General features: G+C 40.8%; 1 protein-coding gene across 1 annotated transcript in view; it reads left to right on the top strand.

The window, feature by feature from the left end:
• The first annotated feature begins 6715 nt into the window (after positions 1-6715).
• Positions 6716-25697, top strand: part of ropn1l (rhophilin associated tail protein 1-like) — a 25581-nt gene continuing 6599 nt past the window's right edge. The window contains exons 1-4 of the mRNA XM_048615317.1: positions 6716-6848; positions 9693-9816; positions 10956-11117; positions 15444-15619. Coding sequence (XP_048471274.1) covers positions 6718-6848; positions 9693-9816; positions 10956-11117; positions 15444-15619 — 593 coding nt within the window. The 5' untranslated portion in view covers positions 6716-6717. The remainder of the gene's footprint in view (positions 6849-9692; positions 9817-10955; positions 11118-15443; positions 15620-25697) is intronic.

The following is a 25697-nucleotide window of genomic DNA, read 5'->3' as shown; positions in this document are numbered from 1 at the left end:
AACCGGGGCATTAGTAACAAGCTTGGAGGTTATTGGTAAATCAGGGTATCGTGATGTATAAAGGGTTTTTGCATATACAACTGTCAATAAAATGACATGGTATAATAAAACTAAGAATTCCGGACACTGGAAACCTGAAACAAAACAGAAATTGCTGGAGGAACTCAGGTTGGCAGCATCTGAGGAGAGAAAGCAGAGTTGACATTTCTAGTCCAGTGACCCTCTTTCAGGGCAAAAACAATGGAGCACTGCTGCCAGTGGGCAGTACTTGTAATTCATTAATTCTTCAGTTAGTCAAACAAGTGAGTTGGTGGTGGATTTCTGAAAAGAATTTTAAAAAGCAATGGAATACCATGGATGATTTGATGATGGGTTAAAAAAAATGTTCCGTTGTGTGTAAAAGCACGTCTGGATTAAAAAAAAAATAAAAAACAATGGACAAAAAGTGAAGTGAAACAAAACCCACTGTTGGGTTTGAAACAGAGAGACCTCAATTTGAAATCAGGAAAGGTTTGGTGCCCTGGATGAGGGTGAGAAAGAACGTATAGGCCAGGTCCTGATGAAATTTTGCCCTCAAAAGTGAGTTCCATTGATATAGAAGCTTGGAACAGCAGAAGTGTCGTGTTCCCCCTGACCCCTCCCCTGCCCGTACTGAACAACCGCAGTCAGGGGCAGTCAAGATACTGGACTATTTGCTATTGCTGGAGGTGGTTTGAGGCCTGTACCTTAATTGCCAACTTAATTGCTTCATCAAATCTAAGGTCAGGTAAACTGCTGGTCACTTTACTTGCAGTATAGAGAACAGGTTGAGGAAGGTAGTGGATTAGCCATGCCCTGTGTTTAATGAGCACCTCTAACTTCAGATTCACCAGTGGGGCAAATTGGGAGGGTGGGGGAGTGGGATTTGCAAGAAAAAATTGTCACTTGTTATTTGTTACATCTTGTTACTTTCTAATTGTCAGGGTGATGTCAAATAGGCTCAAAATACATTTGATACATGATCTGCCATCTTGGATTTTGTGACAATCCTTTTTTTTATTTAAGCAACCTCTTCAGGGATGATATTACACACCTCTGGAGCAGGTTATTCTTGAACCCAGGCCTGCTGGCTCAGAGATGGAGGTACTACCATTGCACTACATGTTATAGATAATAGTTCGATCCCAACCATTACTCCCAGCTGAGCATGTGATCAGCTACATGAAGGATTTTCCCTATCTAATATTCCATAAGCCATCCACCTTTTCTGTGAAGTGTTGTTGAGTTTTTTTCCTGGCAAAGTCAGTGGCAGTCCTGTGGTCTGTGTTAATGGAGGAGTTTTGCGAACCTTTTGGATTTGGACAAGGGCGGCTCAGTGGTTAGCACTGTTGCCTCACACTGCCAGGGTCACAGTTTCAATTCCAGCCTTGGGTTATTGTGTGTGTGGAATTTGCACGTTCTCCCTTTGTCTGCATGGGTTTCTGTTGGGTGCCCTGGTTTCCAACCACAGTCACAAAGATGTTCTGGTTAGGTGGATTCTATGATTTACGAAGGAGGTGGACCTTGAAAATTAGGTCAGAAGCCTCGGGAGGACTGTCAGGAGATCATAACAGGGTTGTTAGCTGCAGTAATTCTTGGGCTGGGGAATAATTCACAAATGGAGCAAATGCAACAGAGGAAGGAAATGGCAGACTCTCACCGGACCCACCAATGAGCACCTGTCCTACTTCCACCTCAGCCCGGAGAAGCACGTGAGGTGTCTGCTTTTGGCTAAAGAGTATGGTGACTGGACTGTGTCCCAGCTTCCCTGTAGCTATACCACAGTCAGGAAGGTGCTGCCAGTGACCATCAAGGTCAACATAGCCACAGTGGATTGTTGTGCTTCGGAGCGGGTGACATTAGCAGATTGTCACAGTTTGTAATCCACTGTTGCATCAGGGAGGTGACAGAATGAGTAGAGACTTCACCACCTTCTCAATAATGAGCCAGTAACAAGAGGAAAGAGCCCGTGGAATTTCCAGACTGGGGGAATCCACAATGACACATAGTGCTGTGCAATTGCTGGGATGCACACGGATCTGCAGGACCCACATGTTAACAGGGGGATGATTCACAACTACAAGGGAGGACACTCATTAACATCTGATAGATGTGTAACAACCCCCAAGATTCTCTCACTGAATACTTGCTATCCTGGTGCATTCATCCAGTTATCCTGACCAGCCACCTTCAGTCTGCTGCAAGGAACTAGATGTTGGCAGCTAGCTGACAAGGTATGACCACCCCAACCTTGTCTCAAGACTCTTCTCCGCCACCTGATGATGCATGGATAACTGTGTCAACCAGTCAGGAGCATTGTGGAGCAAGCTAAGCCATCAGCATTGTACAACAATAGGTTTGCTGCTTAGACCAATTGTGGGAGCTCCCCATTGCTTGGAGAGGTGTTTTCAAGTTCATGGTTATCTCTTGTGTGCTTTACAACCTCGCTATCATGAAGCCACAGCCTTGTCACCAGCCCTGTGGAGGCTGTCTTGAGAGAAAGAGGAGGAAGGGAAGAGGAAGCTGGGATCCTTTCTCAATGGGCAAACTGTCTATAAATGGGTGCTCAGACTCCAGTCCTCCTGAGATCTCATCCTCTGATCACAACTGCTTTAAATTTCCGAACTTCTCAATCCATCATCTGTGCCAACACTGTTATCTTGAACAAAATTCTGAAATAAAAGCGACTGACAAAAAAACCCATTTCATAACAATCTTACCGAGCAGTACTTCCAATAATACGTACAAAGCTTAACTACCCACACTGGTACATTCCCTGGTCGTTGTTTTACCGGTGACCTTGCCTGTCCTAGTGCACCTATGTGTCGTATTCCTACAGTGCCTGGCTGACAAGACCGCGGATGACCTCATAGGACAACTTTGAGTTGCTCAAGGCCCTGAGGACCCTTTCTTGGACGACAGCAGCATGCTGGGATGACTTACTAGGAGCCAGCTGGTAAATCATAGTGGTAGAAATATAATGCTCACATTCTGAATGAGGACAGCAGACCTTTAAATCCCTGAAACTATTGCCATTTGCCTCATTCATCTGACTGATGGGCGTCTTTTGACATTGATAAGTGGGAGCCCGTATGGCCCTCATGATCTCCATTTGACCAACCACTGCTGCTTGCTTCCAGTATCGCAATGCTGGGATGTTGGGTGGTTCTGCACTGGAAGCTGAGGCATTGGCTCTCACACGCTACTTCATGACTGCAGGATCTGCAAGTGCTGCCATGGAGTTAACTGCTGCTTCCCCTGCCAGAAAGGAAGGGTTCCGAATATTGAGTGAAGCCTTGTGCAAAATTGGAGCCAGGCTGCTGCATATGTCTCAACAGCTACAAAGACTCTGAAGCAGCTGTACCAATGCAGCAAGCATCATGTCATAGAAGCCCATAGCATTATCTAGGTTACTACCCCCCACAAAGCCCTCATCTGACACTCCTTGGCCCTGCGAAAACATGGTGTCACTTCGTCCATTCACACACCACCACTGAAGCCTTCAGAGTTGCGCATGAAAGCCTGGGAGCTCTCTCTGACAGGTTGCTCCAATTGCTGTCCTGACCTTCTGGCCAAGCTTTTCTGAAACTGTTATGGTAGCTCCTGTTGCACAAGTACAGATCTCATTTCAGAGGCGTTGTTAAGCATGTTGTACTGGTCGTCTCGATTTGCTGAGTCCTGCTTATGAGCATGCAGCCAGTCAGCAGCAGGCTTAGGTGAAACCATTTGCTCCAGTCATTGTAAAGAGCAGGCCGTGTGAAGGTTGGGTGCTGCTTCCCTTGACACGACCTGACCAGGAGTAAACATGCATAATGATACCAGGCGTTGTTGAATTATCCCTCTTTGAGATGGATCTCATTTCTATACTGCGCGTCATGCCCTCGTGAACCCTGCAGGAATCACATCCGAGTCAGTAAGTAGGAGCAGTTATTCAGGCAATTGACAGCACATGCCAGAACCACATACTCTGGTTTAACTCCCTATAAAATATAATACACGATTGCCAATTCTGCATGAAGTTCAGCAAAGCAACTGTTCTACTTATTTTTTAGTAGATATCATACTGATCATGCAGCCATTGACAATTATTTTACGGAAGTGTTTGACTGTTCAGTACTCAGTTTATTCCAAATTACAATTCATTTATAGTCAACATTGCTTTATTCAGATTATCTGCTAATTCACATATTAAAGTCACATTCAAAGTTTGATTAAGGTTAAAATGAACAAAAAGGAAGCATTATTGGTGGAAAAAGAAAGAAACATTTTGCTATAGCTTTTTATCTCGCACTCATCAGAATTGATGTAAGAAAGCCAAATTTCGAAAGGAGCAATGACTGATTCATTGACAAGCCAACTCTCATCAATTGTAAATGCACCAGTGGACAATTGATTAATGGTCTTTTGTTTAATTCAAGAAGGCAAAATACCTCAATTCTTTCCTTTTGCCTGTGATCAGCAAGTCCCTGCTTCTAGCAAGTGCAAGTGGGATACATTGTGATCCTGACTGATCACCTTCAATTGATTATTTGGATCATTCTTGACAACTCAGGATTGTTTGATAAATACTGTCCAATCATGGGATAATTTTTAACTTCAGACATTATGCTCTGAGTTTTGCAAACATGGCTCAGTTCAGTGCACTTAGTACTCTGCCTATTGTGAAAGGACATGCTGTTTGATCCAATTTGCCAGTTATTGAGACATACTTGGCATCGCACCAGCACTTTACCCCAGAAAAGTTTCCATTCAATCTCAAATTACGCTGAATGGTAAGAATTTTAAATAAACTTGGAGCAAGAGCTGAATCTAGCCATTTCAGGCTGCTACAATGTAGCAGTAATGAGTGGTATTTTCCTCCAACAGGATGCTGTCATCAAGACAGAAATGCTCTGCCTACCACACAAGTGGGTAATGGACAGGGCAGGTTGAAAGAACGGTTAATAAAGCATGAGGGATCTTAGCCTTTACAAAAAGGGACAGAGAGTACAAGAGCAAGGAAGTTATAATAAACCTGTACGAAACACTGGTTCACCCTATCTGGAGTATTGCATCTAACTCTCAGCTGCAAATTAGGAAGGAAGGAAGTCATTAGAGATTTTGAATAAAAGATTTATTAGAATATTTCCAGAGATGAGGGATCTCACCATAGGAGAAGCTGGGGCTGTTCTCTCTGGAGAAGAGAAGGTCAAGAGGAAATTTGATCAAGTACTCAAAATCATGAGGGCAACCGTTCTCTTAGGTGAAAGGATTGAGAGCCCAAGGGCTCCAATTTCAGCTGATTGATAAAATAATCTAAAGGTAACATGAGAAGAAACTTTCTTGCGCAGCAAGTGGGGATCTGGATTGTATGAGCTGAGAGGTCCACTGCTTTTTGTCATTTATGTAAAGGATTTGGATGTGAACGTAGGAGGTATGGTTAGTAAGTTTGCAGATGACACTAAAATGGGAGGTGTAGCGGAGAGTGAAGAAGGTTGCCTCAGAGTAAAACAGAATCCTGATCAGATGGGCCAATGGGCCAAGGAGTGGCAGATGGAATTTAATTGAGTGAGGTGTTGCATTTTGGAAAGGCAAATCAAGGCAGGACTTACACACTTAATGGTAAGGTCCAGTGGAGTGTTGCTGAACAAAGAGACCTCGGAGTGCACGTTCATAGTTCCTTGAAAGTGGAGTTGCAGGTAGATAGGATAGTGAATAAGGCATTTGGTTTGCTTGCCTTTATTGCTCAGTGTATTGAGTACAGGAGTTGGGTGGTCATGTTGCGAGTGTGCAGGACATTGGTTAAGCCACTTTTGGAGTATTGTGTGTAATTCTGGCCTCCCTGTTGTAGGAAGGATGTTGTGAAACTAGAAAGTATTCATAAAAGATTAATGAGGATGTTGCCAGGTTTGGAGGTTTGAGCTCAAGGGGGAGGCTGAATAGGCTGAGGTTATTTTCCCTGGAGCATTAGATGCTGAGGAGTGACCTTATAGAGGTTATAAAATCATAAGGGGCATGGGATAAGGTGAATAGCCAAGGTCTTTTACCAGGGCTGGGGAAGTCCAAAACTAGAGGGCATAGGTTTAAGGTGAAAAGGCAAAGATAAAAAAAGGACCCAAGGTGCACCTTTTTCACGCAAAGGGTGGTGCATATATGGGATGAGCTGCCAGAGGAAGTGGTGGAGGCTGGTACGATGACAACGTTTAAAAGACATCTGGATGGGTACATGAATAGGAAGGGTTTTAGGGATGTGGGCCAAATGCTGGCAAATGGGACTAGATTTATATAGGATATCTGGTCAGCATGGACAAGTCGGACTGAAAGGTCTGTTTCCATGCTGTACGTCTCTATGACTCTATAACTCTATGAGTATGATAGAGGCAGACTCAATCATGCTTTTTAATAAATTACATCACTATCTAAAGACAGAAAGGCAGGGGAATGGCACTATGTCAATTGCTCTTGAAGCAACCCAGCACAGACACAGCGGGCTGAATGGCCTCCTTACGTATGTATGGTTTGAGCACTAAATTTTCACTTTTCTGTTTTAATCACATTGCTTGATTCACATCATCAGACAATCTTAATGTGGTTTGTGCGAAAATGACTTGGAGATCACAACTGTAATTCTGGATTTTAGGTGTAGTTCTGATTTGTGCTTCCCTGATGTGTTCCTTTTCTACCTGGTGTCTTTCATTTTAATTCTTCTTTACAGCAGCCATGCCACTTCCTGATGTTATGTTCTGCGCTCAGCAGATTGAAATCCCACCTGAGTTCCCGGACATTTTAAAGCAGTTTACAAAAGCTGCCATCCGGACCCAGCCACGTGATGTTCTCCAGTGGTCTGCTGCGTGAGTAACACCTATATAAATATCTATATCAGCCAGCAGGTTCAAAATGGCATGTCTTGTTGTATTTGAGACATCAGGTTGAAAAGCCAAGATTGTAAAAGAATAGAATTAAAACAGAACATGCTGGGAAATTTTCAGCAGTTCAGTCAGCATCTGTGAAGAGAAACATAGGTAACCTTCTGGCTTGAAAATCTCTCATTGGAACAAAAAAAAAAGTTAGATACAAAACAAGTTTTAAACAGTGGAAGTACTCGGCAGGTAAGGCAGCATGTGTGGAAAGATGCTCAATATTTCAGGCCTTTAACTCAGAAAGGTGGAAACCATAATAGGTTTTGAGCAAATGAAGGTCAGGGGGGTTGGAAATTAGTAAAACAAATGGAAGTGTCTGATTGGGTGGCGAGCAGGAGAGATTAAATGACAAAAGGTTCCATCGTACAAAATCCAGGCTCTGTAATTACCTTAAATCTGTTATGTCTCTTTTATGTTTTGACCTTAATCTGAGTTCCTGACCCCGTATATTCTCGCAGAAGCTGCCTTGGTGGTCAGTGTTTGACGCTTTCACCACCACAGCCCTGGTTCAATTCCCAGTAAGAGACTGCAGACTTGCTACTTTAGAGGGGCTCTTGTGCTACATTGGTAGTATGCCTACCTCTGGACTAAGAAGCCTGGGTTCAAGTCCCTCCAGAGGTGTGTAATAACAAATTGATTGAAACCCTCTCACTTTAAAGAACAGCTACTTAGGTGTTTATCATGACTTGTCTCTGCCTTGGCCACAACCTGCCTACTGCTGAATCTCTCACCCACATCATTATCTCCTTCTAACCCAAGCTTTTTATTCCTTTCCTAGCTGGCCTCTCCTCTTTTCCACCCTTCAGAGACTTTAACTCTTCAACATGCTGCTGTGTGCATCCTTGAAAATATTTCGCTCTTCACATTGTTTTTCATGCCACTCAGTTCTTAAATTGCATAACTATTCTTATATGGAGGAATAAAAAAAATGTAGTTAAAATGTTTGTTCAGTTGAGGCATTATCTATTTAACAAAATACGCATTGTATGGATAAGGTGTTTATGTTATCCCTAAAGTCTTTTTCAGCTTCAGAGTAGGTGAGCAAGTTGCTGCCTTTTCTTGGTCATTGTTTGATGTTGAACCAGACTGTTTACATTCCTACTTCAGCCAGAGTCAGCTAATCTGCTAACCTTGTCTGTCGCCAAGACAGCCTGCTTTCGCTTCTGTCATATTGTTCATCTCCTTCCTTGCTTCAGCTTGTCTACCGTTGAATCCCTCATTCATTCTATCTTTATATTTGGCTATTCCTTATACTTAAGCTTATCCATTTCTCTGTTGCCAATTCCCTAAATCATATCAAGTACCACTCAACTACTTTTCTTGCGCTGGCAGAGCTACAGTGACTGACAGTCAGGAAATTAATTTAAAGTTACCATTTATTTTCAAATCCCTCTGGGTCTCTCCGTCCCTTTTGTGATAACGTTCTCCACCTCTACAATTCAGATTTCAGCATTCCACCAATTTTGGCCTCCTCCACCTCTTCACTTTAATTGCCCTCCATCAACATTTGCAAATGTAGTTGTCTAGGACCTGAGCTCTGAAATTTCCTCCCTAAACCTCTCAGCCTCTCTACATTTCTGTCCACCAAAAAGATTCTCCTTAAAACCTATCTGTCTGATCAGGGGTTTGGACACCTGTTCTAATAATTTATTAAATCACTCAGTGTTTTATTTGATAACCCTCTTGTGACATTTTGCTGCCTTAATTTATACTGTTTGCTGTAATGATGCAGTCATTGCCTGGCCTTCTCTTACAAGTTGTTAATTTAATCTGAGATTGGTTTGGGTCTCATATTAATATAATTTCTATCTTCAGTTTTAATTAGTCTTCATTTGTTCTGGAGAATCTTATCTTGTCTCACTGGAACTGGATTTTTGCTCCTTCTGAAGTCTAAAGCCGAGCAGCACATATTTCACACACACAATGTACCTAGCGCAGAATGAGTTACTCTCCAATTTACTTCATCTTTAGATGGCCATTTCATTATATGACTTCAAAATTCAACCTGAGCTAGTGGGCATAAATTAAAATTGTGATGTCATGACATTTGAATGTTCAAAAAACATAGGAGCCACAGTGGGCCATTCAGCCTCTTGTGCCTGCTCTGTCATTCTAGATTATGGCTGATCACCTACCACAATGCCATTCTGTCATGCTTTCCCATAATCCCTTGATGTCACTGATAATTAGAAATTGGCCGGTCTCTATCTGACATTCCATAGCCCTTAATATTATTAGCAACAACAAGAACTTTCACCTATCTCGTGCCTTTAATGTAAAATCTATCCCGCGGTACTTCAGTGTGGCTTGAGTTGAAAAATATAAATGAAAGTTATTAGGAGGGATGAGGTAGGACCTGGACTTGCAGCAGATGGGGAGACTGTTAGACTGATAGAAGGAATTCCAGAATATGTGGTTTAGATGCCGATGAAGGCATAGCTTCCAAAGGTGGGAGAACATCAATCACAATGAAAGCACACAAACATTTTAAGTAAACTAAAACCATTAGTTTCATTACTGCCCCTTTCCTGCAAGAAGGACGTCCATTGGTGAATCGTTTTTGCTCTGAGTAAGAATAGAATTTGCAGTCCTTCCGTCTCAGCTATGCCCGGGGAGTCACAGTGGTAACTTTAAAAGAAAAAATATAGAAAATGCATGAGGGGTTCTATCAGAAATACTCCCTTCTTCCAATGACAAAATGGTGCATTCACAACTATCCTATAGTTTGCTATATAGCTGAAATTAATGTCACTTTCTGATCACTTGTTAATTTAGGTACTTTTCAGCATTGTCTAAAGGTGAAACCCTTCCAGTGAAGGAACGGTATGAAATGCCAGTGGCAACTCAGAAAAATAACACTGGTCTTACACCAGGACTTCTAAAAATTCTGCATAATCAGGTACTATACTAGAATGTTAAAGAATATTTTTCAAGACCGTTGTTTTAAAAAAAATCTGAAAATATGCACTGTCACTGCCAAAAATGACTATAATTCCCTGCTTGCATTTATACTCATTAAATGTTCCCAGTTTTTAGTTGACAGGGCTGGGCAGATTGGATGCAGGGATTTTGTTTGCCCTTGCTGTTTGTGTTAAGATCTTTCTAAACTGTCTTCCAAATTATCTATATTGTTTGGCTGGGTGGCCCTCAGGTTATGGGGAAGCCATTCCGGCTTGAGTTAGGAGTCGATTAAGTAGAAACTTAGAGTTGTGATAACAGTATAATTTCTCTGGACTTCAGTTTCTGTTGGAGATAGCTTTGAAGAACAGATAGAAACTTTATTTTGCTGTTTCGGTTCGGATCTTTCTAACTATTATATGTCAACATTAATTATTTTGTTTCTTTTCTATTTTTGTAATAAATATATATTCTGTTGTTAAAGAATACTTGCAGTCTTGAGTGAATATGTTTGTGACTAACTACCACATTAACTAACCAAATAAAAATTAACTATGTAATCTATCAGGTCAGGTTTCATTCTGGGATTTGACTTGTCCAGAGGTACCATGAGGTGGGACCACATTACATGCGGCGAATGCAGTTGAGAGTCTTGTGTTGATCACAGATTAGAGAAAACCTCAGCAGAATAATTCAGTTTGAATCCTTTGTGTGAAAATTAATGACAATTATGTTTTCTGGCATTGAAATAGGTGGTCTTTATCTTCATTGCCAATATTTCAATTCTAAATTTAGGACCATTATTAGGTAGTCATTCTTTATAAGTAGAGTATTGAACAGATTGCTAGGAAGGGTGGTTGGGCCAGAATATTGAATAAAAAAAAGAAACTAAGTGCTATAATGGGTTAAGATTAAGTGGGCTGAAGGGCCTTCTGCCTCAACCTATATCTTAATGAATGAGAATACCTCAATAATTAAAGGAATGTTCCTTCCCTTTTTATATTTGTCCAAACCCGTTTGTAGTAGCTGTATTAGATTGCTATTAGATATGAACTGACTTTTGGTTTACAATTGTGACGGTTTTTAAATATTGCTGTACTGAACAATCAATATCTAAAAGCATGTACCTATGTGCTCTAGCTCTCTCCAAAGCATGTTGTTCATGAGGTTGAGTTAGTGGAAAAATGGAAAGACCTAGGATTGCCATACCAACAACTACAAAAGATTCTGCACCTGGGCAATTTAGAGGATGAGATTGAATGGATGAAATTCTTGGCACTTGCTTGCAGTGATTTGGGTGGGGTACGTATAATTTTGTAAACTGTTTATATCTATACAACTAACACAGATCTTAAATGCCTAAAACAGCGAAGCTATGAGCCAAGTAGACAATGAAATATTCATCATACATTCAAAGAACATCATATGGTGCATTACCTGTTGAATTTCTTATTTTCTGCAGTATTAGTTTGTGCTAATAACCAAACAAAGAGTTATAATAAACGGCATGAATTGAAGTGATAAATATGATGTTCATAATAAGTGTATTACATCATTTAACACTGATGTCAGTAAACAACGATTTCTAGACCGTATAATAGTATAACTCCAATGACTAGTTTAAGTTTACACTAAAGGGCTTGACAACCATTAAGAAGAAGAGAATTTCAGGGCATGTTTTAAATTGCTGCCCAAAGACCAAGGCAAGTATTTTGGTCATCCTTTCAGGCAGCACGGTGGCTCAGTGGTTAGCACTGCTGCCTCACAGCGCCAGGGATCCGGGTTCGATTCCACCCTCAAGCGACTGTTTGTGTGGAGTTTGCATGTTCTCCCCGTGTCTGCGTGAGTTTCTTCCGGGTGCTCTGGTTTCCTCCCACAGTCCAAAGATGTGCAGGTTAGGTGGATTGGCCATGCTAAATTGCCCACAGTGTTCAGGGATGTGTAGATTAGGTGGGTTATAGAGGTGTAAATTAGGTGGATTATAGAGAGATGGGTCTGGGTGGGATGCTCTGAGGGTCAGTGTGGACTTGCTGGGTGGAAGGGCCTGTTTCTACACTGTAGGGATTCTATGAACTTTTCTATGAAAAGATGCTTCGATTTAATTGGGAGCTCTTAATGGGGGAGAAAATCTCAAGATATATCCTGCCACTCTGATAAACAGAATAAAAGAGTAGAAGGAATTTTGTGGCTTCCATCCCAATGGGAAGAGAGTTGTAGGGTCCTCAAAATTGCATAAAAGAACTTAAAGTTTCAAATGATATGCTCCTGGTGTCTTTATGGATCTCTATATTTTTCTCGGATTTTATGAATGGGCAACCCAGGTGACTGCCTGAGGAAGTTAGCATTCAACAGATTAAGATATTTACATACATCCTAATCAAATGATAGCAATACAAATCTATTCCCTTTTTGAACAAAGACAACTGAAAATTTGGCTGCCAGTGATGAAACAAAGGCATGGGTTTGGATATAAGCTGGGAGAAGGTCACAGAGTGAGAAAGGCCACAAAGGAGCTTGTGGACAAGCACGACATTTAAAAAATTTATTGCATTGGAGCACTAGGACTTATAAGTTTGGAAAGGATGTCTAGGTAATTAATACTTATTCAATTTGTTTGTGCAAGCCTAATCAAGTTTTGAATTCACCTCTTCAATTTGTTTAGCTTAGATATTTCAAATTCCACAGCAATATATCCATTGGGCAAGACTAATACACTGAGTTAATCATTAAACTCAAATTCTGTTAAGTACTGTAAAACAAACAGTGCACTCATCTAACAACTAAGGACCATTTAACTGTCTGACAAAAGATCCAAAATGTTATATTTATAGTAACAGTGGACAGACTTGAAAATTTATGGTCATGAAAAGGAACTATTTCCTTCCTTGAGGCAAAATACTGCTGACAGGAGCCCAAATTGTGGACAGAGGTACATGCCCCAAGAATTGCCCCTAAAAGCAAGGCTAATTCCCAGCCTGATACAGGAATAGTCTCTAATTGTCTACAGGATGAATGATGTACTTAGGAAATGGCTCTGGAGCCATTCTTTAACTATTCCTATGTTTCATCCCATCTTAATTAAAATATAATTTGATAATAATATGATAATGGTCAATTTGATTGAAACTGTCCACTTTCATGTATTGCCTTAACATAAGACAATAGATTGTTTTAGAGTATTCACATTATCTATAAAATATTCAAGCCTTTGTTCACTGGTGTGTCTATGGCTTATGACCCAGCGTAGTGCTGTTGACCCTGGAGGTGTTTCGTTTCTTTCTGTCTAACACCCTGTTCTAATATCTTTTTAAAATACTGCAAATGTAATCAGAAATTTATGAAACTCACACATTTATAAAGTGCATTCATAAAGAATTTGTGTTTAGCTAGCACCTCTCAGAATATCAGTAAGCTCCAAACATTTGACAATCATTGAATTAAGTTGAACCGTTGAATCAAGTCGTCAGTGTTACATTCCAGTCAGACGATGGAGTTTCACAATCCTGGCATTCAGCAGCAAACATTCACCATTCGTAATTAAATGTTTCCTGTTTGAATGTCAAAGTAATCTAAAACAAGAAGTAAATTATAAAATATTACTTTTGAAGAAAAGGTAATCTTGTCTTGATTAACTGATTTAAGCAGCTGTTGATTCAAAACCATAGTTCCCATATAATTAATCTTAGTTAGATTGACATTGTCTTCTACAGCCTTTCCAGGAAAAGTGCCAGTTTTTCAGTCTCTTTATCAGATGATAAAGGTGGATGTGCAGCAGGAATGGGAACTCTAAAAAAGCACAATTTAAGGGTAATTATATGATGCCAAGCAAAAGGGGGAAAATACGAAGGGAAGGAGGTGTTGAAATCTTGTTCATTGGGTTGGAAGGAGAGACAGTCTGCAGATATAGAATCATCCTTTATTTAATCCTGTGATTTATTTTATCTCTGGATATCTTGAGCCATAAATTCTCATTTGCTTCAGTACAAAGGAGTTTTCCATATCCGTTCTGCTATTCTCAGCAGTTTTTAAAATATATTATTCTTCCTTTTGGTGGGAAAGGAGCCATGCTATTCCCAGAATATGATCATCAATCATGCTCTTCATCAGTCTTGAATTTAACATCCAGTATCGGCCATTGCCTGTGTCATAGGATCAAAATTCTGTTAAAAAGAATGCAAATTTTTTTTCTTGTATGAAACTTCCCTGTTCACTGTATGTTAGCCCAATTGTCTTCCATTTCTCCACTTTCTATAGTTTACCATTCCACGTTCAGACTTTTCCATACCATGGTGGTGTGCCAGATAGCCAGGACCATTTTAATCCTGCACCATTTTCCCGGTGATGCATATCCTCAAGCAGTGGCTAACAAATTGAAGCGAGCACATGGCCAGTTAAGGCTAGTTGTTGAAAGGGTTCCAGGCTTGTGAGGCATCAAGGATAGGTGGCCTCACTCTTTCCACCCACCTTCAGCTGTGGCCATTGGCCAATCTGTGGAGAGGATTTTCCCCTGTGATAGTGGTCTTGTCGGCTTTCGCTTTTATTTTAGTTTAAAAGTTGCTGAGAGGGCATGTCAAGAAGAAGGTGTCTAATAGCTTGGGAATCATAGGATCTTTACAGTGTGGAAGCAGATAGTTCAGCCCATCGACTCCACACCAACCCTCTGAAGATCATCCAACCCAGAACCACCACCCACCCCACCCCCCCAACCCTTACCCTGTAACCCTGCATTTCCCATGACTAATTCACTTAACCTATACATCCCTGGACACTACGGGCAATTTAGCATGGCCAGTCCACCTAACCTGCACATCTCTGGACTGTGGGAGAAAACTGGAGGATCCAGAGGGAACCCATGCAGACAGACTCCACACAGACGAAAACTGAAAGAACTGCGGATGCTGTAAATTAGGGGCAAAAGCAGAAGCTGCTGGAAATGCTCAGCAGGTCTGGCAGCGTCTGTGAAGAAAAAAATCAGAGTTAACGTTTCGGGTCCAGTGACCCTTCCTCTGAACCTTAGGGTTAGTTTTGTCCAATTCCGGTGAATTGTTTTCCAGCCTTATTAGGTAGGGACCTCTATTTGACCCTAATGGCACGGTTCTCACTCTAAAATTCTGCCCATACCTTATCTATATGTCATACATGGCAGGGAGCGAGTGCTAAAACTGAGACCTGAATGAGGCCATCACTCACAACTGTTTCATACCACCATTGAAATGATTTACTTCTCCCTATTTGTCCAATTAGTAATCCAATGTACAGATTGTTAGAATCCTTTTTACCAAGATGGGAACAAGTGGGACTTGGAAAATGTTGCTGAGGTTGGAGTCAACTTGACATTTACTTGTGTCACTTTTGCATATTCAGCAAATCTTATTGTAGTACAGTATTAATTGCGTGCTGTATTGAGGTTTTCTATTATAGTTACCACCGTTTATATCAGCCTTGCTTATAATGGATAGTCATTTATTCAGGGAAATGCTGCTAACCTTTGTCAGCTGCAGAGTTGTTAATTCCAAAGACACTGTTCGCAATGTACTACATTGAGAGATACTAATGATATAAACATCAGTAGAACACTATGATCACATTTTGTAGAGATATGTATACATACATAAAATTCTTCTAAAGTCTCTATTCAGTGCCCTGAAATATGCCTGTGAAATCCTAACAACTGACCCAACGGGAGGTGCTGCCCACATCTCTTTTGAAACCTTCAAGCCTCTGTATATCTACTTAGCAATGATGGATGAGGAAATTACGGAGTCTGAAATTGAAGCAACTCTTCAGGCTTTACAGGAAGATGTGTGAGTATAAATATAGGCCAACTACGACATTCTGGGGATTTGTAACTTGAATTAAACGGATAAAGAAAAGTGCAGAATGACACTTGTTGAATTGTAAACTTAAAATTGAATACAGAATAATAGCTATAAGACAGTATTACATTAAAGATTACTAATGACATGCATATCAACAGAATCCCATTATCACTTGCCTTTCTATGTTTGCTTTAATTCCTCATAATGAACTCCAGGTGGTAGAATGGTTATAGGGCAGAAGGTGAAATATTTCCAGTTCTCCAGTCTTTTGATACTACCTCTATATCTAAAGAAGATAGGAAGTTTATGATCACTCTTACTTCCTTCAGTATCTTCATATTTTCTCACCTGGTGATTTATCTACTTGAAGAAAGCTATTCTTTCTCATACCTCCTCCGTATCAACTTTAGTCCATCCAGTGCCTGAACTGTAACCTCTTTCATTGTGTCTCAGCAGCATCTTCTACTTGGTAAAGAAAATTGCAAAGTTTTCATTTGGTACCTCAGCCTCTGCCTTTATGCCTAGGCCTCCTTTTGATTCCTCATTTCCTTTACTGTTACCCTTTTGATATTTAAATGCCTTCAGGAGAGTTTTGGATTTCTTTACGTGAGCTACAGTGAAAATGGATGCTGGATATTTGTGAGATTAAAAACAGAAGATGATAATTTTTCCTTTCTTTTTAAAAGCCTTTATTGGTGTCTTCGGCAGGGGGAGAGCGGGCCTGGCCTGGTTGGGTCTGATGAGGTGGTCTGAGCCAGCTCAAAACTTGTACATAGATGGACTTCTATTTAAGCCACATCTTTTCATTGTCTTTTATTCTTTAACTATCAAAATGGCGCCAGATTATGGCGACAATTGAAAGCATTTTACTCTATTTTATTGTATTTCACTGTAAAATATACGTGACAATAAATCATTCGTTCATTCATTCAATGTTTCTGCATGTTTATGCATTAAACCTCTGAGCCATAAAAACGAAAATTATGAAACCCTAGTTGCCATGGCCACAAAGATGCTAATTTGGCCACCGTCCTTCAGTGATGAGCAGAAAATCAGCTAAGATGTCTACTCCTAATATTTCTATGCAGTTACCCCTCCCATCTGGTCAGCTTCATCACTCACAAAATACAACAGCAGCTTGGTAAGAGAGAAAAGGAACCCATATCCCAGAGGTATGCATAAGCCATGTTGAACAATAGAGGGCAGTCTATACTAATGTGGAATGCGCAGCATAATATTAAAGTGGATAAATGAAGATGGTGTTACATGAATGAATGAATGAGTGAAAAAACTGTATTTTAAAAATGTATTAAAAATATTCTGTTCCAGAGGTTTGGGGCAATTTCCGCATTTGTGGATTTTATACCGTTTTGCTTTTGTTAGCATAAATGATCTGTATTAGCAACCTACAAACCTTGGTTATTTGACTACATAACAGATTTTACAGGACAGATTTGAGACCATTCAGTCTGACTGATCTATGCCAGTGTTGATACTGCACTTGAATTTTATGACCCGTCCCTCAACAACAGTCCTCAATTTGTGACAATGCTGGATGGGATAACACCCCCATTCCCCAAAATAGTTATGTTCCTCGGTGAGGAAGGGTAAACAAGGCGACACTACTTTGCTCAACCCCACCCTCAGTTTGTTGCAACAAAATTAATTTTAAAATTATCCTTCCTCCCAGGGATTCCTATTCCCAGTCCAAATATATTTATGTTTTAAAAGGAACTAATTTAACCGGGTTTTCTTGAGGTAAAAAGGAGAGAATTTATTATCCAAAAGCAAAATACTACAGATGCTGGAAATATGAAATAAAAACAAAAAGTGTTAAAGAAACTCTGCAAGTCTGGCAGCATCAGTGGAAACAGAAATAGAGATAATATTTCAAATCCAGTTTGACTGAAAAGAGCTGCTAAATGCAATGTTCATTATCTTAATAAGCCACGAAAAAAAATTAATAAAATGTGACACATGCACACAAATTAGAAATCAAAGGCGAGTCCAGAAACTAAAACTTTAAAAACAATCTGAATCAGTCTTTGGCTTGCCCATGACACGTAGTGTGAAACATTGAGATTGTAAATGTGGATGATTCTCATAGTGCTGACTTTGACAGTTGGATGGCTGTTTGGAGATTCTTAGTGGTGATTCTTGGACTTGTTTTCAGCAATCAGAAAGAGACCTTGTTTCCTTTTATCTGTACATCCAGAGGCATCTAGTGAAACCTTCTTATCTGTGGCCCTGCATAGCACACTAATACACAGAGATCAGGGCAAGCAATTGGTTTTAAGCTCCTTTTCAGGAGGGATAAAACATAAACATATCTTTCACCAAGAATTACCTTTCTGTCAACTCAAATCATGTTCACAGCCTGGGACACAATCTACAGGAGAATTCAGTTCAGTTTTTGAATGGCAACTCTCTTTGAAGTGTTGCTGTCTGAAGTCATCTTGACACTCTTAAGGTGCAACATTCCATGATTCTTTTACTGTAAGACACAAAAGGATTTTAGACAACCACTGACTTTACATCCTAAGCCATCTGTTGGCTTCTTTGTCTCTTTAAAAAAAAACATGTTGTACTTAAAATTTTGATATACCATAATACACTGTGGGGTTATGATCCATTGTCATGATAGAACCTCTATTAGCCTACTTTACAAAACCAACTGCTAATCCTTTTAGTTATTTCTTCCTCAAGTATTTATCTAGCCCTTAAATAATTCTATACTATTATGTTTTCTAGTTACCGTAAATAATCACATGCTGCGTGAAAATGTTATAGCTTCATTGCATGTGCTTGATGGACTGATATACTGTTGATCGGCACCTGACTGCAATGCAGTAGTAAATGTGGCATCCAGGATGTATATTTGGATGATGATTAGATCCTATTTCTTTACAAATAATACAATAATGTGACATTTTCTATTTGTCTCAGCTACTCCTTGTGTTAGCAAGCTCCACATTTCCACCACTGGCTGGTTTCTCACATTCTACCCCTTGTAAACACCAAATCATCAAAAACTTTGCCCTTGTGTCTTGATCTGTAGCAAGTCTGTTTTCCCCATCACCTCTGTTGACCTGCTTTGACTGCTGTTCAACTAATGTCTTACCTTTAACGTTTTCTTCCTTGTTTTCAACTCCCTTCATGTCCTGGCCCTTCCATGACTCTGTTATCTGCTCCAGCTCTGAAACTCTCAGAAAACCCTTTTTTATTCCAACTCTGCCCTTATACAGTCCAGGAAATAGTCATCCTCCCTGCAGCAATCAGTACTGTGGTTTTTTTGCTGTTTCCAGAGCAGTTAGGGAGACTTTAAACTAACTCACCAGGAGGATGGGAATCTGAGCACATGGCAGTATCTTTTGGAAGCAATGGAGCTTTTGGCCACTAGCTAGAGAAGCAGTGAGATCCCTGCAACATCTCTATTTGCCATTCAGGCATTTCTCAGGACAACAGTGAGACTTGTCCCAGAAAATCAAGGACCCCAGGGGCTAAGAGCTACCAGACAGGTGAAGAGATGGTGTAGTGGTAAAGTTACTGAACGAGTAATCCAGAACTCCAGGCTAATGGGCTGAGAATGTTTTGAATCCAACTATGAATCCCACCGAAGATGTGCAAGATAGGTGGATTGGCCATACTAAATTGCCTCCTAGTGTCCAGGGAGGTGCAGGTTAGATGGATTAGCCTTGGGAAATATGGGGTTACAGGTATAGGTTGGGGACTGGTTCTGGGTGGGATGCTGTTCGGAGGGTTGGTGAAAACTCTATGGTCCGACTGGCCCCTTTCCACACTATTGGGATTTTATATTTCTATGAGAGGTGGTGAAATTTGAATTAAATCCTTTTAAATCTGGAATTAAAAAGCTAGACTAATGGTGACCATGTAACCACTTCAACTGTCATTAACACATCATCTGGTTCACTAATGTCCTTTAGAGAAGGAAATAGGTCATCCTTATTTGGTTTGGCCTACATGTGACTCCAGACCCACAGCAATGTGTTTGACTTTTAATTAAGGATGGGCAGTACTAGCCAGCAACACCCACATCCCGTGAATTATTTTTTTAAAAAAAATCAGAGGCCAGGCACTCTATTGAGTGACAGCTCCATTGAGGAGATGGGATGCTGCTGGTATGATACCCACCTGAGGTCAAATAGCTTGAAACAGGCTGCCATAACCTTGTCGCACAGCTTCTTCTCCCCTTCCTCCGAGCAAAAGATCCCCTTCCTTTGCACCATCCCCTCCACCAGGTCCCTGTTGGAGAATGGTGGCATCATCAACCCTCTCCGACATATTCATAATCTGTCCGTCAATGAGCAGGGCACCTTCTGAATGTCAGTGCTCATCTGGCTGCATAGCAGTCCTTTAAATATAGCAGGGGCACCAGGGAGGCTGGTCTTTTGGTAGAAGCCCAGTGAGTGGAGAGTTGGTCTGCGAATAGCACTTGGTAAGATAGGATAGAGTGGACCATGAGGAATACTGCTGGGCCAGGGTGTGTTGATAATAAGGCAGGTTTGGGTAAGATATGGCAAGAAATCCAGCTAGGCCTCGTGGTGAGAAATGCCATGATGCAGCTCACAGTTAGCCAAAAAATTCAACCCAGAATATATGATGGAAGAGCAGCAGGAGGGAGGGAGCTTGTGATTAGAGAAGCTGGACCAGTTATTCTGGTGTGTCCCGCTGCCACCATGTAGTAGATTGTCGGCCTACACCATTACAAATCACTTTGAGAGACAGTGGAAGAGATGAAGGCAACAAAAAACAAGGAGGTGGCTGGAAACCCAGTAACAAAGTGTTGACGGTACCAAAATTTGTTGAAGACCCCCTTCATCAACAGTATAGGTAAAGAGGAAGAAAGAGATAGCAAGTTAGGAGTTTGAGAGCCCGTAATGAACTACCAATTAATTTGAAAACATTTGGGTCCCCTTAAAGGAGTCACTGTCCAGTAAATTTACAATTAAGCTTTATTAGGCTTCCTAATGCTAATCCCACAAAATGTCTCTGAAATATGAACAGTAAAGCTTTAATAGAACAGGAAGACACTGGAACAGGTATTAACATCTTAATATCTGACCATTCTGATCACTGGGAGCTTGGTACTGTTTGAGTTCCTTTTGCTTTTGATTTCTTTAAAGGTTGATTCAAACAGCTCCACCTGAGAATAAAACACTTGTCCTTCATTTTTGACATTTGCACAAAGAATCACAATGATCCTTTGCTCCATCAAGTCTATGTCTCATTTAAAGTGTGGAGGTGCACTGGAAAAATTCATCAAATTTGAAGTATAAGTGAATTAAGTCATTTGTTAGCTTGGTTCTGCAGAATCTGCCTAATTGGACCCTTGGAAGTCGGTGTCCTGATCTATGCTTCACCACTTAATTTAAACAAAAGCATTGAGGCGAAACTTGGCAGGACAACATCGAAGAATGTTGGAGAGTGCTAACTCCTTGTGGTTCACTTTTAGAAAGAGCTATTGATGTGAATGTCATTCCCAGTGCTAAGTATTTAGAATTCTCATTTTAGAAATGAAGTACAGAAAATTTATTTGTAATAAATTAAAATCATGTTACTTATAAATGATACTGAGTTCCAGATTTCTGGCTCACAGATTTCAGGAATAGTCTTTGGAATTCTTGAAACCTTGTCTGTTGAAAGAAGGAAACCCTAAAATAAAATTCAACACGAATACAGAAGATGTTGCCTCGTGATATAAAGAATAAAAAAAAAGTCCCTGAAAGAAAGCAGCACCCAAAAATCAAAAAGAGAAATTCTTAAAAAGAGTCCTCAAGAAAACAGTATTTTTACCCCCATGCTGGAGCACCCTTTGAGAGTAGCCTAGCATCAGGCCAAAGGTTTGGACACTAGACAATGGATTGTGAAGATCAAGGGGATTGACAGAATTAGGAATAACTTGTTATGAAAGCCTAGTACAGATTTTTAAAAATAACCTGTAATATGAGAAATTATTGTTTTGTTTAATCTATAAGTAGACAGACCATGAAACTGTCTTGTAGTCAATAAGTACAATCAACAAATCAGAAAAAATTGAGTATGAAACATGTATTATTTTGATAATGCAGAACTAGAATCATTAAGGCTTTACAAATCACTGATAATTTTTGCAGCAAATAAAAGTGCACTTAGAATTTTTACATTGTTGCGACATTAAAAAAGATAGCATTGGGACGCATTGTTTCCCTGCCCACCATCTCCTGGTGATGTGCATGCATTGGCAGTAAACCAAATTTTCACATTGCTGCTGACCACAATAGTGCTTTTACTGGGTCAGACTAGATTTGGATTTGATGAGCTTAGCTGAATTTGGATTGAGCTCAGTTTTGCTGCTGTTTTTAGGCTGTTTGTTAATCCCTACTGCTTATCTGCCTGCTCTAATAATAACATTGCATAACCAAAACACAATTCCAAATGTTTGAAGTCACAAACATTTCTTGTGCTTGTGAAAAATAATAATCACAGATAACTTTGTTATAACTGATCAAAAAATGTTCCTTTGCTACTCTCATTCTCATCAGCATTGCAGATAGTTTTTATTTTTTGCAAATTTCCTTTATTTGTGTTAAAAAAATTTTGTATCTGTAAAGCACATTTAATGTGGTAAAACCTCCTGAGGCACTTCATGAAAGTGAATGGTTGGATGCTGTTCGGAGGGTCAGTGTGGACTCAATGAGATGAATGGCCTACTTTCACATTGAAGGGATTCTGTGCTTCTTCATACAGCAAAACTTGGCATGCAGCCACAGGAGGCGATTTTAGGGACAATGGTCAAAAAGTTAATCAAACAGGCTTTAAAGAGCATCTTCGAGGAAAGGGAGATGGAGTTTGGGGAATGATTTCAGCACCATAGGCCATGGGTAACTGAGAGCGTGGGCAGCAACGGTGGATTGGCTTACATCTGGGATGCTTGAGAGGCTAGAACTAAGTTAATGCAGATGTCTCAAAGAGTTGTAGGGCTGGAGGAGATTTAAAGGGATAGGGAGAGGAGTGAGTGGGCCAGTGACACTCTATGGAGCGATATGAAAAACAAGGGTGAGATTTCTAAGATGAGGGTATTGTTTGATCAGGGGTCATTGTAGCTCAGCAAGCACCGGGGTGATGGGTGAATGGAACCAAGCAGGATCAAGTAGTTGGAGGAGCCAGCTGAGCCACTGAGTCACCCATATCATCTAAATTTTTTTCGTTATCCAGTCGAAACCCAGCGTTGAAAATGACTTGCTTCCACTCCAGTGGGGTGCATTCAGTGGTGGCTAACTATTCCCGTCCTGGAGCTGTAGACTCTGCCCCAGGTAGGGCAGGTGATGTTTGATGGAGGGTGGGGAGATGGGTGGGCTGTTCTGCATTCTGAATGCTGTTTTCTGCTGCTTGTACTCCGCTTCCACATTTTCTGCTCGTGATGATCGATGTGGTGAGTACGTTTGCGGGTGATTCATCTCCAGTTTGTGCATTTACAGCAAGTAATGTGTTGGTGGTGTTGTATTTATTTAGACAGGCTTTCAGGACGTCGTTGTAATGTTTCCTCTACCTTCCTACCGTTTGCTTACCATTGCAGAGCTCGGAGTAGAGCACTTGTTTAGACCGTCTTGTGTGGAACATGCAGAAAACGCGGCCTGCCCATTGCAGCTGGTCATGTATGACCAGTGCCTCAATACTGGGAATATTGGCCTGGGAGAGAATGCTCATCCTGCCGGGGGATTTGCAGGATTTTGCAAAGGCAGTGCTGGGGATTACTGTCCAGGGTGTCTGCTGTATTTGCTCCATGTTTCTGGTGGATACAGGAGGGTGGGAACCATAGCTGCTCTGTAGACCATGTGCTTCGTGCTGGGTTTGAGATCTCGGATCTTGAACACACTTCCTCAGGCATCCAAAGGCTGTGCTAACACGTTGGAGTCAATGCTTGATTTTGTTGTCAATATCTGCTCATACTGAGAGGACGCTTCTGAGGTACGGGGAATGATTCACATTTTCCAGGGGCTCACTGAGGATTTTGATGGGGGTGCGGGGTACGGCAGTGTTGTGTGTTAGGAGTAGGCTGGTACATAACCTTTGTTTTCACGATGTTTAGTGTGAGGTCCTCATTCATCTCAAGAGATGCATCAGTCATGGTTTGTAGCTGGTTCTGAGAGTGTGCGTGCTCACAGGCACTGTCTGTGAACTGCAGCTCGGTGGCAGAAGTTGGGGTCATGCGGAACCCCAGTGATGGCCACTGTCCACTGTCGCACCTCTCCATTGTAAATGCAGGACTTTCAGGACAACATCACGAATTTCATCATTTTCCTTTTATCTTCTAACTCATTGTATGGCTTGTTGATTGGGGCATCGGTTAGTTCAGTTGGCTGGATAGCTGGTTTGCAATGCAGAGTAATCAGTGTGTTCAATTCCAACACTGACTGAGGTTACCATGAAAGACCCACCTTCTCAACCTTGCCCCTTGCCTGAGGCACAGTGACCCTCAGGTTAAACTCACCATCCGTTATCTCTCTGTAGAGATAGCGTGGGACTATGTTGACTTTACCTTTACCTGGTAAACCAGCAAATGCATTCCATCTTATTGACAGAGCAATGTCCATTTGTCTGTCTTCATGGTTCAGTAACAGGAGGCTGAGTGTCTGTAATCAGATCCTCCCTATGGTGCTGGCTTACAAATCTGCACTCAAATGAACAACCCCCCATTACTTTATTAATCCAATCCTCCATTTGAGAACTCAATGCTACCATTTAATTTCAGATCTAAAGAGAACCGACATGGTAATGGTAAAATGCACCCTAAAAACTTTTGCTGAGATAGATAAGCAAAGAGTGATTGCTCTTTCAGAATTATGATCATTATTTTTAACCTCTTTCATAAACATGAATCCAGTGCAGTTTGTGCTGGGTTCATGTGAAATCTAAGTCACTCTTGATCAAAAATGTTACTTATTCCTTTGACAACAAGGTGCAGAGCTGGATGAACACAGCAGGCCAAGCAGCATCGGAGATTTTGCAGAAACCTACCACAATGTTATACTTTTTGTGTTGGAAATAACATTAAAGCCAGAAATCTTTTAAGGCATGAAGATGCAGGTGACACGCATGCTTTCTTTTTGGAATGGGATCAAGTTAATCCGGAGAATAAGAATATAGTTGTTGATGCTTATTGGGGTCCTACGCCTTGATCTAATGGTAATATTATTATAGTAAGTTGCTCCAAAGTATTCGCTGATTGGTAGTGTTGCTCAAATTTTGAAAGTGATCAGTGTAGTACTGAGTGCTCATATAAGGTGAACAAACCACAGGTGATTTTAGTTTTTCTCTGATATTGACTAATGATAGCAGGCTCAATATTCTGCAGAGTTCGGCTTTAATTTCAATCTGACTTTTCTAGTCGCGTTGACTGTGTAAATATTTTGCTTTGTACCTCAAGTTATAGGAAGATGTTTGGTTTAGTCCTTTGTTTTATGGATATACTTTTAGACCTGCATAATGTGCAGGTGTACTCTGCAAGTCTTTCAAAATCTCAGGACCTAATGCAATTGGTCAGCCCAAATATGGAATTGTCCAGGTTTTGCTTCATTTGGACATGGACTGCTTCAAATTCTGAGGACTAATAAATTGTGCTAAATATTGTGAAATCATGGATGAACCTCCCCATTTCTGACTTTATGATGGAGAGAAGGTCATTGATGAAGCAGTTGAAGATGATTGGGGTGAGGACAGTACCCTGAGGAACTCCTGCAAAGATTTCCTGGAGCTGAGATGACTGATCTCCAACAGCCATGACCATCTTCCTTTATGCCAAGTATGACTGTAACCAGTCAGAGGGCACACCCCTGCCCACGCCCACCCACCGAATCAAAGAGCAGGTTATTGCTGAGCAAACGGTTTTTTAAAGTACTGTTAATAATACCTTCCATCACTTTACGATGATCAAGTTGGATTTATCCTTTTGTGTACAGAACATAGCTGGGAAATTATTCCACGTTATCGGGTAAATATCAGTGATCTGTGAGAGAGAAAGAGTGTGTGTGTGTGGAGTGAGTGTGTGTGTGTGTGTGGAGTG

This window comes from Rhincodon typus, chromosome 2 (assembly GCF_021869965.1).
Source record: "Rhincodon typus isolate 14 chromosome 2, sRhiTyp1.1, whole genome shotgun sequence".
In the NCBI taxonomy this organism is placed as follows: domain Eukaryota; kingdom Metazoa; phylum Chordata; class Chondrichthyes; order Orectolobiformes; family Rhincodontidae; genus Rhincodon; species Rhincodon typus.
The sequence above is the reverse complement of the archived record's forward strand: the minus strand, read 5'-3'. Positions and strand labels throughout refer to the sequence as shown.